This window comes from Macrobrachium rosenbergii, chromosome 1 (genome assembly GCF_040412425.1).
Source record: "Macrobrachium rosenbergii isolate ZJJX-2024 chromosome 1, ASM4041242v1, whole genome shotgun sequence".
NCBI classification, from domain to species: domain Eukaryota; kingdom Metazoa; phylum Arthropoda; class Malacostraca; order Decapoda; family Palaemonidae; genus Macrobrachium; species Macrobrachium rosenbergii.
In genome coordinates this window covers 43807144-43824357 of record NC_089741.1, presented here as the reverse complement: position 1 = coordinate 43824357, position 17214 = coordinate 43807144, and the positions used below count along the sequence as shown (strand labels likewise).

General features: G+C 37.5%; 1 protein-coding gene across 30 annotated transcripts in view; it reads left to right on the top strand.

Annotated features, from left to right (window-relative positions):
• The window catches only part of Ssdp (Sequence-specific single-stranded DNA-binding protein), a 306140-nt gene that overhangs the window by 119827 nt on the left and 169099 nt on the right, over window positions 1-17214 (top strand). For all 30 annotated transcript variants that reach the window (XR_010850483.1, XR_010850587.1, XM_067089637.1 and 27 more), the window contains one exon: window positions 15868-15929. Coding sequence is in view for 28 of the 30 variants with exons in the window: in XM_067089637.1 (XP_066945738.1) it covers window positions 15868-15929 (62 nt within the window). In the remaining 2 variants the exon portion in view is untranslated. The remainder of the gene's footprint in view (window positions 1-15867; window positions 15930-17214) is intronic.

Sequence of the window (17214 nt, the reverse complement as noted above, 5' to 3'; positions counted from 1 at the left end):
TCTCTCTCTCTTTTGTACATGCCTTCCGAGACATACAGCAAGAGGAGCTAACTGTCACTGGGTAATTACTACATGCAAAGGTGAACCACATTTCTCTAACCTTACGGGTAACGGGCGTTTGGGAACCTGTTCGAGTGTCATGTCATGTGGTGGTGGTGCTGCTGTTTCTACTGCTGCTGCTGCTGCTGCTGCTGCTTTTGTGTCGCTAGTGGAGTTAGCGGATCAATCATTCTAGTTTACTTCGTAGCCGTAGTGTTGACGTCAGCTTGGCATTGTTGAGTACGTGCAAGAATTGTGGAGACGTCTGAGTTTTGTCATTATTATTATTATTATTATTATTATTATTATTATTATTATTATTATTATTATTATTATTATTGGGAGTTGACCCTCTTTGAAAGAGGTTCTCTTGGAAATAATGGTAGCATCCATAGAATTGATATGTTTACAGATTAGCACTGAAAAAAAGAGTAATAAGAATTGAAAAAACTACAAAATCAGTTCAGCTGATTATTATTATTATTATTATTATTATTATTATTATTATTAATATTATTATTATTATTATTATTATTATTATTATTATTATTATTATTATTATTATTCGTCTTTGTCATCCTGGCACAAGCATCGTGAACCCTGTGAGAGGGTGAAGGCTTGCTGTCATTGAGAAAATTAATGTCTTCATCATAATTTTATTATTAATAGTTCGCAAATTTTATTATTAATAATTCGCAAAATGGGTGATGCTAATGCTAAAAGTTGTCTATTTTTCAACGTATTTTTCACCTCTCTCTCTCTCTCTCTCTCTCTCTCTCTCTCTCTCTCTCTCTCTCTCTCTCTCAGAAGCGATTTTGGTTTGAATACGATTTTTTTTTATTCTTCAGTATCGCTTATTTGATATGCAACTCAGTGACCCCTTATCTATCTATCTATCAATGCAGTAATCCCGGGATTTAATGATTCACTGTAGTAATCGCCAGACTTCGCGATTTAATCAAGTAATCTCCGGATTTTACGGATGATTGTGGTAACCCTTGGATTTCACAGTTCAGTGACTACTTCTTGCCCTCCGCTGGTAGGCCTTGTATTTCTCTTCCTGCTCAAGTTTTCTCAAACTTATAATGATCTTCCAGCCTACGAGAGGCATTATTTTTTTCCGTGTGGAGTTAAGCCTTAGGCCCACTTTTTTTTTTTCTTTCGTTGCGCGGGCGAGGGAGTTGACTGGGAAGCCTTGGGGTGGGAAAAGTAGGCATTGCATTGCCTAATGTATCGGTTTGTGCAAAATTATTACTTTTTTCATTCCGTTGATTCAGACGTATATTCAAACCTTTTGTAAACAAAATGGTTTAACTAATCAGTGTTTAACAAGTATATTTTTGTTTTCAGTGTTTTAACGCATGTTTTCGCTTTGATAATGTTTTCGTTGTGAATTGAATTGTTATGCTTAGTATAAGTTTTTAGTTTTAAAATATGTTCCCATTGAGAAAAATCCATCGGAATGTAAATATAAATATTATGCAACGATCTTACATCCATACTCCATAAATCTCTCTCTCTCTCTCTCTCTCTAAGTCAGTCTATCATAGAATGTCGAATGTTTCGGCAGTTTATATTACGATCTTTTTTGCCACTTGTTCTGCCTCCAGTTTGCCAGCACCCCGTAGGGGGTTAGTGCCGTCAGTGCACCTCATGCGGTGTAATGTAGGCATTACTTAAGGTTCTTTGCAGCGTGCCTTCGGCCCCTAGTGCGACCCCTTTCGTTCCTTTTACTGTACCTCCTTTCATATTCTCTTTCTTCCCTCTTACTCTCCACACTCTTAACAGTTGATTCACAGTGCAGCTGCGAGGTCTTCCTCCTGTTACACCTTTCAAACTTTTATTGTCAGTTTCCGTTTCAGGGATGAATGACCTCATAGGTCCCAGTGATTGGCCTTTGTCCTAAATTCTATATTCATTTCAGTTCAGTTTGTCCGAGACAAGTCAGTCGTTAGTGTCATTGCTGAGGCTCTTAATCAACGACTTGAAAGGCTTTGTCAAACAAGGCTTTCTCTGACACCTCTCATAGGTTTTCCGCCAAACTATTCTTCTCAAGGACACGCTTTACTTCAAAATTCCCTTTAGTATCGAATGAAATGTTTGCTAATTGATTCCAGCGAAGGCTCGCGGAAAGATGCTGAATGGCAGCGAGCTTGCGTGACACCGCTTCTAACGGGGCCAAATCCGGTAGCATTGGGTTGACCCTGTTACCCAGAACTAGTTGTTTGAAGTCTCTCTCTCGTATGATGCCATTCATTATCACTTTCATGGCGGTGCTCGATATTTTGTAATGTCTTGTTTAAGCCAGTGCTTCTGGGACGGGCAAAGTAAGAGAAAGGTATCTAGAATATTGATCTGTTTCGAGGGCATTATCGTTTTGGGCACCGTACAGGGGTTAGTGCCGTCAGTGCACCTCATGAAGTGCACTGTAGGCATTACTTAAGGTTCTTTGCAACGTCCCTTCGGCCCCTAGCTGCAACCCCTTTCGTTCCTTTTACTGTACCTCCTTTCATATTCTCTCTCTTCCATCTTACTTTCCACCCTCCCCTGACAATTGCGAGGTTTTCCTCCTGTTACACATTTCAAACATTTTTACCCTCAATTTCCATTTCAGCACTGAATGACCTCATAGGTCCGAGCGCTGGGCCTTCAGCCTAAATTCTATTCTTCTATTCTATCATTTTAGGACCGATGGAGCGGGCAGCGTAATGCCCTGCCAAGTTCAGTGCTAAAAAAAAAAAAAAAAAATAAAAATGTCAAGGAAAAGTTGAAAATATCAGACCTAACCCCGACTTAAGGGTGACCTCCGCCGACGAAACTGTCTCGTCTTGAAGTGCTCATGTCATATGCGCCTCGGTTAAGTTACCACGAGGGTACTGGGATGTATTTATGTGATCCGTCCCACGCATCCCCCTCCCTCTCTCTCTCTCTCTCTCTCTCTCTCTCTCTCTCTCTCTCTCTCTCTTGTCAACTTTCAAGGGTTCTGTTTTTGACCTTTAATCTGGTTTAGTGTTTAGATTGTTATAAGTTTTTCCCATTTTTTGTTGTTCATTTAGAAAGAAGACATTGTATCGCTTATACATTAGGCCTGTTCACAGCATTCTTGTTATTCTCATACTATCCACACACACACACACACACACACACACACACACACACACACACACACACACACACACAGCCAGAGTCAGAGCCAGAGCCAGAGCCTTGCGTCTTGCGTCTTATGAGATTGGTAACGATGATTGACTTTGAAGAAGTCTCCTTGTGTTGGCAACAGTGCCCCTACGACCGGCCGAGGAAGGAAGGCACTGCGAGCTCTCTTTCTTTTTATCAGCATCGATACGGGGATGAAAGTGGATTAATTGAATATGAAGTTCACACCGAGATAGCGGCGATAAAGGATGAGTGGAGATGTTCTGCAGGCGAGGAAGGGCCGTCCCAATTAGCGTAGGAGTCTCACCGTTACAGCTTAATAATTATCGATTACCTTCGGTGATAACACACAAGTGCATATACTATATAACTGTGTAATGATGTTCTGGGATATATTCAGTATATGAAGAGTCTCCTGTTAGCCTTGGTTAGAAGTCGGAGACTGCCCAATGGATCGGTGACGATGCATTATGCTTCTTCCGTAGGGCCGGCTGCTGCGAGACTGCCTATTTGCTTACTGGTTCATGTAACGCCAGGATGGCCGTGCGGTTTAATGCGCGTCACTGTAGTCCTCAGTTCTAGTCTTGCGTGGTTCGAACTTATTATCAACTAAAAAAATTCCCCTTCCGGTAACATATATAAAATATCCGGGGTAGAGTGAATTTGATATTAAAGGGACAATTGCAGCTTTTATTATTATATATATATATATATATATATATATATATATATATATATATATATATATATATATATATATATATATATATATATATATATATATATATATATATAATGTATGTATGTAATATGTATGTATGTATGTATGTATGTATATATTACAGTTAGGATATTGAACACAACTCTAGTAAAGCAACATTTCAACGGGTCAGTCGGGTATTAGTCAAACGAGCAACTATATAAACATAATTCTTGTAAATGAAATATCAATAGCAAACTTGATATTCTTATTATTAATATAATAAATGCCAAGAAAACCCACATCCTTCCCCTAAAAAGAATGCAGAAATATTGAAAATGCTGTCAGGTATGTGGTACATTATCAAGTAAACATGATCACAAAATCAGTGTAGAGAAAAATATAAAGAAAAATAATTATCAGGAGATACATTTAATGCCATATATAGAAGATTTAAATCGCTAAAGAACTTACATACGTGCACAAAGCAGCTTAAGATATGTGAGCTCAACAGTGTAAATAAAAACATGAATACTGTTAGACATTCATGCTGATATTGACATAGTTCTCCAGTTGCCGTGGATGTTAATGTTTGGTTTTTATAGACTGATAAATATTGCCTCCAGGTCCTGTAGTTCTTAAAATTTCCCTATTCTCGTGTTAGTAATTTCAACTGACAATGTCCTTGTAAGCATATCGTGTGCTCCGTCATTGCAACTCATTGCAGGTACTCGGTTTGTAATTTTGTTGTGGAATCCATATACCTCAGGACTTGTATATATGTGTATATATATATATATATATATATATATATATATATATATATATATATATACACATATATATATTACATACACATACACACACATATATTGTATACAATATGTAGACGAGTGTGTGGTATATATAGATATATATATGTATACACACACACACACTCACTCGTACATATAATGTGTTTATGTAATGCTATGTATACGATGCTGCATATAACCAGATTTTGCTATGCAATAAGCACATGCATTCATTCGGTTGCTTCGGCAGGTAAATGCGCCCTCCCCCCCCCCTCCCCGTGTTTTGTTCTAGATTGTCTATCACTGCTCATTACTTCTCGGAACAACAGTATATTTTAATACCGGTAAGAGGATTGGGATGTTGAAATAGCGAGTGCATCACCAATCACTGAGTAATACAGGATATTGCCCTTCCCCTTCCCCTCCCCTGCTTCTGGCTGTCCCTCCACCTTCACCCCTCCCATATCTCCCTCATGTATGCCATCTCCTCCTCCTCCACCACCCTTTCCATAGTAATCTCATTCCCCAAAACCTTCCACCTCTCCCATATCCCAGGACTGTGACCCATTCCTCCTCCTATCCTGGACATTGTTGCGTCACTTTTATTATTTATGGATGTTCCGGTTAGTCGTTCTTTCTTTCTCTTTTTCTTCCTCCGATTGGTTGCGCTGCGACGTATGTGGTTGATGGAATTACGAGGACGATGTGTCGCGTTGGTGTTGTTTTAATTATGTTGGATATGTGCCAACACGGGCTCTTGCACTTTGATAATTCCGTATGAAGATATTAAAACGATGTATTTGCGCAGTTGGAAGTTCAAGCGAAGATGCATCGCATTGTTACCCCTAATACAATTCAACTTGCTTCTTATTTTCATTTATTTATTGTTTTTATATTTTACTTATGTTTTCATTTATATTTATTAAATTGTTAATTTTTCTGCTTTTCTAATAACTGATCGCCTCTTTCTGTATTTCCCATTACTTTCTGTTACTTCTTCCTAATGAACACCGTAATATTCTTTGGAAGCATGAATTTCAAGTCAGTGGATCCTGTGGTGGGCTTGTTCCATTTGAATAGGTGTCATCTTCTGGATAATAATAATAATAATAATAATAATAATAATAATAATAATAATAATAATAATAAAATACAAAATCCACATTTATGTAAAGTACTGTATGTACAAATAGAATAAATTCCAGGAGCTTTCGAGAGCCTGCTCAGCTCCCTTCTTCAGCTAGAAATAATATAATAATAATAATAATATGCCCGTAGACTTCGTTATCCCAGATTCAGTAAAACAAAAAATCATCTCATTCCTTTGTTCTTTGTTTTGTTCCATATAAATAGGGATCATCTTCTGATTAATAATAATAATAATAATAATAATAATAATAATAATAATAATACGCCTGTAGACTTCGTTATGCCAGATTCAGTAAAGCATAAAATCATCTCCCTTCTCCCCTTTTTTTTTTTTACATATACATATACATATATCATTGCCTTTGTAGGTGACATTGGTGAACACGTCACTTTCTTTGTTGTTAGGACTCCGGCGAGTACTTCATATTCTGTGTCGTCTGCGTTGACAAACGTGACTGTGCTTATTCGCCATTGTTTCAGGACTCAGGTGGGAAATTTATTCGGTGGAGACCGTCCTTCTTGTGATGCTCCTTGCCGTGAAAGCCTCATTAATACGTTAATTAATAGACAGGTGCCGAAACAAACCTGTGAGTTGGGCTTTTCTCCTCACCAGTAGGTGCAGGAAGAAATGTTTGGGTTGGGTTTTTCTCCTCCTCAATAGGTGCGGGAACTAATGAATGAGCTGGGTTTTTTCATCATTACCAGGTGCAGTAATGGATGGGTTGGGTTTTTCTCCTCATCAGTAGGTGCAGGTACTTATGTATGAGTAGGGGTTTTCCTCTCATTAATAGTGCGGGAACTAATGAATGAGTTGGGTTTTTTCATCATTACTAGGAGCAGGAACTAATGTATGGGTTGGGTTTTTCTCCTCATCAGTAGGTACAGGAACTGATGAATGGGTTGGGTTTTTCTCCTCATAAATAGGTACAGGAACTGATGCATGAGTCGGGTTTTTGTCCAGATCAGTAGGTGCAAGAACTAATGTATGGGTTGGGTTTTTCCTCTCATTAATAGGTGCAGGAACAAATGTATGAGTTGGGTTTTTCCTCTCATTAATAGGTGCAGAAACTAATGTATGAGTTGGGGTTTTCTCCTCATTGATAGGTGCAGAAACTAATGAATGAGTTGGGGGTTTCTCTTCATTAGTAGGTGCAGAAACTAATGTAGGCGGCAGGCTTTTCCCCCTCATCAATTGGTGCAAGAACTAATGATTCTCCTCATCAACAGGTGCAGGGACTAATGTATGAGTTGGGTTTTTCTCCTCATCAGTAGGTACAGAAACTAATGAATGAGTTGGGTTTTTCTCCTCATCAATAGGTGCAGAAACTAATGAATGAGTTGGGTTTTCCCCCATCAATAGGTGCAGAAACTAACATAGTGAGAGTTTTTCTCCTCATCATGTAGTTGCAGAAACTAATGAATGAGTTGGTGTTTTTCCTCATCAGTAGGTACAGAAACTAATGAATGAGTTGGGTTTTTCTCCTCATCAATAGGTGCAGAAACTAATGTATGAGCGAGTTTTCCCATCATTAGTAGAAACTAATGAATGAGTTGGTTTTTTCTCTTCATTAGTAGGTACAGAAACTAATGAATGAGTTTGGAATTTTCTCCTCATCAATAGGTGCAGAAACTAATGAATGAGTTGGGTTTTTCTCCTCATCAGTAGGTGCAGAAACTAATGAATGAGTTGGGTTTTTCTCCTCATCAATGGGTACAGGAACTAATGAATGAGTTTGGTTGTCTCCTCATTAGTAGGTACAGGAACTAATGTATGAGTTGGGTTTTCTCCTCATTAGTAGGTGCAGGAACTAATGTATGAATTGGGTTTTTCCTCTCATTAATAGGTACAGGAACTAATGTATGAGTTGGGTTGTTCCCCTCATTAATAGACAGGGTGCAGGAACAAATGTATAAGCTGAGTTTTTCTCCTCATAAACTATTAACAGGTGCGGGAACAAATGTATGAGTTGGGTTGTTCTCATTAATAGTCAGGTGCAGGAACAAATGTATGAGTTGGCTTGTTCTCCTCATTAATAGACAGGTGCAGGAACAAATATATGAGCTGGATTCTTTTCCATACCCTTGCAACAACAACAAAACAGTAAGAACAGCAGCAGCAACAACTGAACGAGCTTCTTGACAGCCGCCCAAACATATAATCCTCGAAGATGTTAAAATAATTTATTTTGTTTTCTCTGCCGGTTTGGCAACTTAATTGTTAACAAGAGAAGACGCTGATGTAATCACTAGGCTTGAATCAGTCAGTATCTAAGCAGTAAATCAAATGAATCAGACACTTCCTACTACAAACAGACAGACAGACAGACAGACAGGCAACACGGACAGACGCAAATATACAGGTAGAAACCCCAATTTTAGGGTGGACCGAGGCAGGTGTACAAATGAATATCATTAATAATTCAGAGTGACAGGTAGTTGTAGGAAGTACCTTGAGTTTCGGAAAACAAACCTCTGTCGTGCGTTATCAGGTGATCTACGTTATCTGGGTGCGATAAGTGTTCGATAATGAAGATAGAGAGTAGACGTGTGTGTGTTTCTCCATATCGTTTGCTTGAACATGTTTTGCTCAAAGCATCCTGCACTCTGAATGGTTTTTGTGTGTGTGTTTATATATACTGTATATGTAGGCCTGCTGCTCGAGTACTGCAAAAAAAAAAGTAATAAAAATCCTGTTGGTAGAGGAAGTGCATTAAGATTGAGATGTATGTATAAGATACATCAATAATGTGTTGAAGTAGAAAACTGTATCAGTTTTTTACCATTTTTTTTTTTACGGTCGTGGGTCCGAGTGCCCTTGATTTTAAGGTACTCTGGCTTACTTTCCTCTTGATTGTTTGGTCGTTCTTTTCGTTTTAATAGCTGTTAGTCGTTTACTTTTTGTTTGTGTTTTGTTCAGTTGTTGGCAGTTTAGTTTATTTTCTCTCTCTTGTTTACTTCTTTGGCCTACTTGCACTGGCGTTCTGTGCAGTGGCTAGCTGTCTAATCCAAGTGACCTTATAGACAATGGGTTATCAATGCTCCCGTTGTGTTTATATTTATGTATTTTTTACGCGTATGTAAGGGAGAAATACTGTAAGAGTTGAGGGGAATTTCCATCGGCATAGCAATTATGAAGTGAAACCTTGTTCGGAATACTATTCACAAGGTACTTACAATACATATGAAAGACCTTGTCTATTCCAGTTTATGAGCCAGATACCCTACTGTAGTTACAATCCACCAAATTCAGTATTAGCCGGTTATACCATTCCAGATTTAATAATCCAGATCTGTTGCAGTTTAATTAGGTATATTAGTGTCTGCCGGCACGTTAGAATCGGTTTGTTATATATCAGTGCCTCTCCCACGTGGGGTACATCGTAAACCATTGCCTGTGAGAAGCGCGTCCCTGAAGCCACGTGCGTTGTCATGGCAACCGAGACGCGTCTTCCTCCCCTTCCCTTCCCACGGCACATCGTTGGTCAGCTGCTGTTAACTGCGGGGTCTCTCTCTCTCTCTCTCTCTCTCTCTCTCTCTCTCTCTCTCTCTCTCTCTCTCTCTCTCCCACTTGTACTTAAATGTGTCTTTGTTTCAGAGAGTAGAGAGAGGCGGTATGGACTTGCAACAGTAAGATTGTTGCTTCATCATAAGATTGTTGCTTCATCAGAACCAGTGTATACGACAAGTCTCTCTCTCTCTCTCTCTCTCTCTCTCTCTCTCTCTCTCTCTCTCTCTCTCTCTCTCTCTCTCTCTCTCTCTCTCTCTGAGTGAGAAACTCACAATAATAAGATTGTTGCTTCATCAGAACCAGTCTAGTGGACAAGTCTCTCTCTCTCTCTCTCTCTCTCTCTCTCTCTCTCTCTCTCTCTCTGTGAGAGAGAGACTCTCAATAATAAGATTGTTTGTTGCTTCATCAGAACCAGTCTAGTTGACAATCTCTCTCTCTCTCTCTCTCTCTCTCTCTCTCTCTCTCTCTCTCTCTCTCTCTCTCTCCTAAATAACAAACGAAATAATGAGTGGAAAAACATTCCAAAGAAGTGGGTTATGTGGGTAGAATCATTTCCCATCTAGGCTGACCGACTTTCCACCTGTAGGTGGCCATTTGTTTCCCTTACGGAATGCTAGAGTCTGCCACCCCAGCTCCCCCCTCCCCCTGGGATTAGCACTGTAGATGTAATTAAATTACGTACTTTATCTGGGGAGCAGGTGAGATTGAGAGGGACTGGGACGGAGCTTAATTGATTTTTGGTAATTAATTTTTAAGGGGAAAGTAATGTTTTTGGGGTGTGCGGAAGTTTGTATGGTACAGTGGCGTTTTGTCAAGCCGACAAGAATTGGTGTCTGGTTTGACCATATGCGAGAGGAATCCGTGTTCATGAAAATGGCAAATGGGATTATATTATTAGTACCTTTTTTTTATGAGGTTGTGTCACTTAACTTCATAAATTACTTTGTCATTTCCAGAGTAACTTTTTGTCTTTTTGTCGGAGTATCTTCAGTAAGGGCTAAGAACTTGCGGATGGAAAGATTTGAAGTTTTAAAGGATTTTGGTGTCTTTTTTTTTTTTATATGTCGCAGTGTTTATTATTTATTTTCTATTTTGTTGATGAGTTACTTGTGGTGTTTTATTAAATGCCATTTAATGAAAATTTACAAGTAATTCAAGGACGCTCAGTTCTGTATTGCACATTTCCAGGACATCAGCGCTTCCAGGTGGAGACCGTAGAATTCCACGCTGTAATATGCTTGCTGGTTCCATTTGTGGTCATGATCAGTGACGTTAACCAACATTGGGTCTGGTCAGTGATTAGCTGGGTATGTTACCAGCCCAGGATGCCAGATGTCACGACAGAACCGGGAGTAATTTGATAGGGGGTAGCAGTGGGTTAAGTGCCGAAATCCGACAGGGTAAACAATATCAGCTCAAATATTTCCTTCCAGGTTTTTTTAAACTGTTTTTTCCACTTCCTTTATCAACCCCGGAATCAATCGATTAACCAGCTCAGCTCAACAACGACCTCAGCCACCAGCTAGCCAGACGAAGCAGAGCACCAGCAGCAGGCTTGACGCCGAGCTCCAGGAAATAGTGACTGGGGCTTTTTTTTTTTTTATAAGAGGCAGGCTTGCGCTGTCATTAATCTGGCCCGCGTGTATGAGCAGGCTACGTGTTGCATATCAATTCTCTGCTCAACGACCTTAGCCTCCCTTCCTCTCTCTCTCTCTCCTTCCTCCCTCCTCCCACTCCCTCACTCTCCTCCCTGTTCCCCTCCCTCTCTCTCTCTCTCTCTCTCTCTCTCTCTCTCTCTCTCTCTCTCTCTCTCTCTGTTGTTTGTTCCCCCTCCTCCCTTCAGTCAATCTAACCCCACCTCTCTCTCTCTCTCTCTCTTTCTTGTTCACCCTCCTCCCTTCAGTCAATGTAACTCCACTTTCTCTCTCTCTCTCCCTCTCTTGTTCACCCTTCTCCTCTCAGTCAATCTAACTCCACTTTCTTTCTCTCTCTTTCTTTCTTTCTTTCTTATTTACCCTCATCCCCTCTCTCTCTCTCTCTCTCTCTCTCTCTCTCTCTCTCTCTCTCTCTCTCTCTCTCTCTCTCTCTCTCTCTCTCTCTCTCAAGTTATCTGTTTGCCTCTCTCAGCTCTGCTACTCCCTCGTATGAGAGAAAAGGGGGAAATGGGATAATTAGAGAGAAATGATGTTCCCATTGGATTTTTCTCCCAGTCTGTGTACTGATTGGTAGTGTCATTTGTTTCTCCATGATTTGGTTGACAGGGACTTGTGTTTTGTGTTGTTGATTGTAGTTTGTGTTTGGTGTTGTCAATGTGTAGTTTTTTTGTGTTGTTAATTTGTAGTTTGTGTTTCGTGTTGTTAGTGTGTGGTTTCTATTGTGTTGTTAATTTGTAGTTTGTGTTTCGCGTTGTTAATTTGTAGTTTGTTTTGTATTTGCCTTGTGTATAATTCTCACCTATCGGATTTTTTGCTTTTGATATCGTTGATTGTGTGATAGAAGTTCGAAGTTTAAGTTGTCTTTGAAGTTTAGAATCAAATTTAGGTAATGTGGGTTGAAGTTTAGCATCAAGGATGTCTTATCTTCCCCCTTCAGAAAAAAAAAAGTTTTATGATTCAATTTTATGTCTTTGACTAGGATTTTTATCATCAAAGTTTCATCATATAAGGGGAAATGTTTCCTTTGAGGAAGTTTCGTAAGGAAAGTTCCTCCATTCAGAATTTTTCTTTTTCCAAGTTTCCTCTTTTGACGTATGTTTCATTGTCAGAGTTTCCTCCTTTGAAAAAAATTCGTTATTCACGTTTCCACCTTTGCAGAAGTTTCACAATCAAAGTTCCCTCGTTTGGAAAAGTTTCACAATAAAAGTGAACTCCCTTAGAAAAAGTTTCACAGTCAAAGTTTCCTCCTTAAAAAGTTTCATAATCAAAGTTTCCTCCTTAGCAAAAGTTTCAAAATCAAAGTTTCCTCCTTAAAAAAGTTTCATAATCAAAGTTCCCTCCCTAGAAAAAGTTTTATAATCAAAGTTTCCTCTTTTGAAAAAGTTTCACAATCAAAGTTTCCACCTTTGAAAAAGTTTCATAATCAAAGTTTCCGCCTTTGAAAAAGTTTCGTAATGAAAGTTCCCTCCTGTGCAAAAGGTTCGTAATCAAAGTCCCCTCCTTAAAAAAGGTTTCGTAATCAAAGTTTCCTTTGAAAAAGTTTCATAATCAAAGTTCCTCCATAGAAGAAGTTTCATAATCAAAGTTACTTCCTTAGAAAAAGCTTCATAATAGAAGTTCCCTCCTTAGAAAGGGTTTCATAATCGAAGTTCCCATCCTTAGAAGAATTTTCATTATCAAAGTTTTATCCTTTGAAAAAGTTAAATCATAAAATTTCCTCGCCTTTGGTAAAAAAAAAAGAAAAATATCGAAAGCAGTGACTCCTCTTTTGAATAAGATTAATAATCATCAAAGCTCTCTTCGCTGAAAGAAAGAAAAAATGTGTCAGCTGATTTACTGCCTTTGTTAAGGTCTTGTCATTGAATTAATCCTTCTGATACAAAAAGTATATCGCCTAAAATCCTTCTTTGATCTCAATAGAAACTGTTCAGTCATTGTTGGTATGTTTTGGTCTTTATTATTATTATTATTATTATTATTATTATTATTATTGTAAAATGTTTCTCTCTCTCAACTTTCTCCCGATTTACCAACAATTTATGTTTTCTACAAGGCTATGTCGAGAAATGTTTCTCTCTCTCTCTCTCTCTCATAATTTTGACTTTCTCCCATGGTTATACCAACAGTACAAAATGCATTTCTACCCCATCCCCTCTCTCTCTCTCTCTCTCTCTCTCTCTCTCTCTCTCTCTCTCTCTCTCTCTCTCTCTCTCATAATTATGCCCTTTCCTTATGGTTGTACCAAAAGTACAAAATGCATTTCCACAGCCCCCATCCCCCTCTCTCTCTCTCTCTCTCTCTCTCTCTCTCTCTCTCTCTCTCTCTCTCTCTCTCTCTCTCTCCCACTTCCTTCCTTCCTTCCTTCCCTTCAGTTTTAAACGTTTGATGTGTCCGGCGTGTGTGTGTGTGAGTGTGTAGCACACGAGGATAGCCACCAGGCTGAGTAGTGCGGTGGTGGCTTGTTGCCCAGTGATGTCGTCGTTAAGTTAATAGTTTGTAGTGGAGATAACCTACTAAGAACTCTTGACTCCTCCCCTCCTCCCCCCACTACCCCTACCAAAGGATCCACCCCTTCATACCCCTCCCCTTCTCCCCCCCTTCTTCTCTCACGTTGCTCAAACGTTTTCGAATATGCTGTTTGTTGTTTCTTTCTTCTTCTTCTTCTTCTTCTTCTTCTTCTTCTTCTTCTTCTTCTTCTGTTTTTGCATTGTTGTGACTGATTGTCTTTCGCACGCAGGCTTCGCTTGTGTGTGCTTGCTTGCTTGCCCGCTCGCTTAGCCAAGTTGGCTTGCATTTATATTTATGAATGTGCGTTTGTATTGTATATATATTCTAGTTATTTTATTGAGGTTATTTTTTTTATATACTCTTTCAGTTTATTGCTCTCCTGTTATTACTGGTTGAAGAGTTGTTCTTTTAAGTGGTTATTTTTTTTTAAATAATTGGTTAGCTTTCTGTCGTTTATGCAGTGCACTTGTTTTTGCAACATGTTTTATGTTGGTGCAAGCTATTTTTTTCTCCTTACGTATCAAGTCCATTTGCTCTGTTTTTCCTTAACATGTTTAATGTTTGTCAGCCGCACTGTTGGTGGTAAAGGAGACTGTTTTGATGGCGGTTTCAAGTTAAGTGATGTGTGCAGAAATGTGAAGTCAAACTTTCTGTTCATAGGAATAAAAATATTTTGGGTAGTTTGCATATGCGACTTTTATGTTTGAATTTTCCCTTTTCCCGTTTCAATGTTGAATAATATGTCGTGTTCTTTAGTTATTTCTTCTATATATATATATATATATATATATATATATATATATATATATATATATATATATATATATATATATATATATATTATATATATGTATGTTTTTTTTTTATCCTTTTTAGATGACTGCAAGATAATGGTAATATTTTCTTGATCATGTACTGCGTATAATTGCAAGGTTATAGAATGAAATGTATTGTATGTTATTTTTAAAATTATTTTCTGAACACATTTCGCTCACTCCGGAACACAAGGTACACGTTGACTGTTAATATCTATGTATAGCACAATTCCTTTGATACACTTGTTGGAAGACACACAACTGTGATTGCTTTTTTTTTTTTTTTTTTTTTTACCAGTGACAACAGTAAATGTTGTAAGGGAATTTATATTACTTTGGCCTACGGGTTTTAAAATTATAAATAATCTTCAGTTTCGAGGTTTGTAAAAAATTCTAATGCTTTGGTTTTCAAGGTATTTTGAAATTATTGATGCTCTGTGGATAATCTTGTTTCTTTGAATTGCCTATTTAACTCCTTATTGTTTTTATATGAATGTCGTTTAAAAATACGTATGGGATCTTTCGTAATGTTTTTATTTCCTTTGAAGATTGGTCAGCATTATAATCCATGAAGGGACTGTTGTGATGTTTTGATATTACTTAGTGATTGTTAATATCTGTGTTGTAAAATATATTTCCAGTGTTGGTAACTTTCGGTTTGAGAGATTACAAATTTTCTGTTCTGTTATTTATTTTGATTTCCTGTCGTTTTCAAAATTGTATAAATTGAAAGCTATTTTCACTGATTATTTAGATTAATAGCTAATTTCCTTTTTTTTATTGTAACAAGCTGCTGTTTCATGCAGCCACACTTTATAGCATTAAATGTTTTATTGACAGTTGGTGATTACTCATGTACCTTTGCATAAGAAATTTTCGTTTATATTTGATGGTTATGTCGAGTGTATTGACTTGTATTTGGGTACTCAAGTGATCAAAACATTAAAATTTTAATGCAACTTTTATTATACTTGAGTGGATTAAAATTTTAATGTAAGTTTTATATTTTAATATACTTGTGTGGATGTCTGTTGTCTGATTTCACTATTTGTCAAGTTCGTAATGTTTATAATCTGTGAAACACTTGGTTATATCCTGTTTTGTTACAAAATTGGCTCTGTGTGGTTATATTCTGTTTAGTGTTGAAATTACATGTGTGATTATACTTTCTTTTACTTTTAGATTACATGTATGATTATATCCTTTTTTGTGTGAAATTACTTGTGTGGTTATATCATGTTTTTATTTATTAGTTAATCGCGTATTTTTTTTACTTAATAATGTTTGGCTCCTATTTTTCTCAGTTAGATGACCCAGCAGATATTCATCAATAGCTAATAAATATTTACTGTAATAAGCATTTTTTTACAGGTAATTTTTGTGAGTAGGTCAAGACACTTGACGTAGTTGCAATTTTTAAACTAATTCGTTTCAGCGTTTCAGATACCCTTTTATTTTTATCTTAACATTTTTTCCACTCTGTGCGCGTCTTGTGATTTCGATGTTATTTAAACCGTTGCATCTTTTTCTCTTTCTCTCCGTACAGATAAGATGGGAAAAAAACATAACGTTAGGGGAGCCGCCTGGGTTTTTACATTCGTGGTGGTGGTAAGTACATCGTTATTTTGTCGTTGTTGTTGTTGTAGATAGATGAGGAAACAATTTCTCGGGGATTTTGATCTTTCAGAATACCATAAATAATTCAGCTATTGTTCTCTTGGTTTTATTCATTCAGGTTTGTGTAGGCTATTATTATTATTATTATTATTATTATTATTATTATTATTATGCTGCTCCTCTACCCTCCCGATATCCTACCTACCATGCTTCCTGCACGGGGCGGACAAACAGGTTTGCAGGAGGAAAGTGGATGTCTCCTCTACCCTCTCATTCCCCTACCTACCCCGCTACCACCGAGGGCGGACAAACCGCTTTGCAATCCACTCTGATTTTATTATAATAATGTAATAGATTATTATTATTCCTCAAGAATGCTTGCACAAAATAATAATAATAATAATAATAATAAATGCGTTTAAGATATATAGAGGATTACTTATTTACCTTTTGAGCAAGTAATGGTAATAAGTGATAACGTCACTGCTTTTATGAATGAACGAGAATTTCATTTCTAAATAAGGATTTTTTCCATTAAGCCCTGGCCACCTGAAGGAAACTTTATCATTAATATTGCATTTGTGAGTGTAACGCTTTTTGAAGATTATTTTTTTTTAATTAGCGTTAAATATCGACCTGTGGGTATGTTTTTCTTTTAATTAGCGCAAATATCGACTCGTGATATATATATATATATATATATATATATATATATATATATATATATGTGTTTTTCTTTTAATTAGCTATATATATGTTTTCTTTTAATTAGCGTTAAATATCGACCTCTGGATTATAATATATATATATATATATATATATATATATACATATATATATATATATATATATATATATATATATATCTATACTGGTTTTCTTTTAATTATGTAAATATCCCAACCTGTGAATTAAGCGTGTACGTTCGCTCAGGTGTTATTCCTGTCCGGTGGAATACGGAATTCCAGTAGCATATTGTTACGTTACTGGGTTTTGGCGGGGGCAGGTCTACTTATCAGTGTGAACGGTCGTATTTAAATTAACGTTTTATGATTTATTTTCGTCATGGCTTTCAATTTGTTTTTTTCTTGTGCTTAGTAAAAATCCCCGTAGTGTGGTAGTGCCGTCAGTACACCTCATGCTGCGCACTGTAGGCATTACTTAAGGTTCTTTGCAGCGTACCTTCGGCCCCTAGCTCCAACCCCTCTCGCCCCTTTTACTGTACCTCCGTTCATACAGATTCTCTTTCTTCTTACTTTCCACCCTCTCCACACAA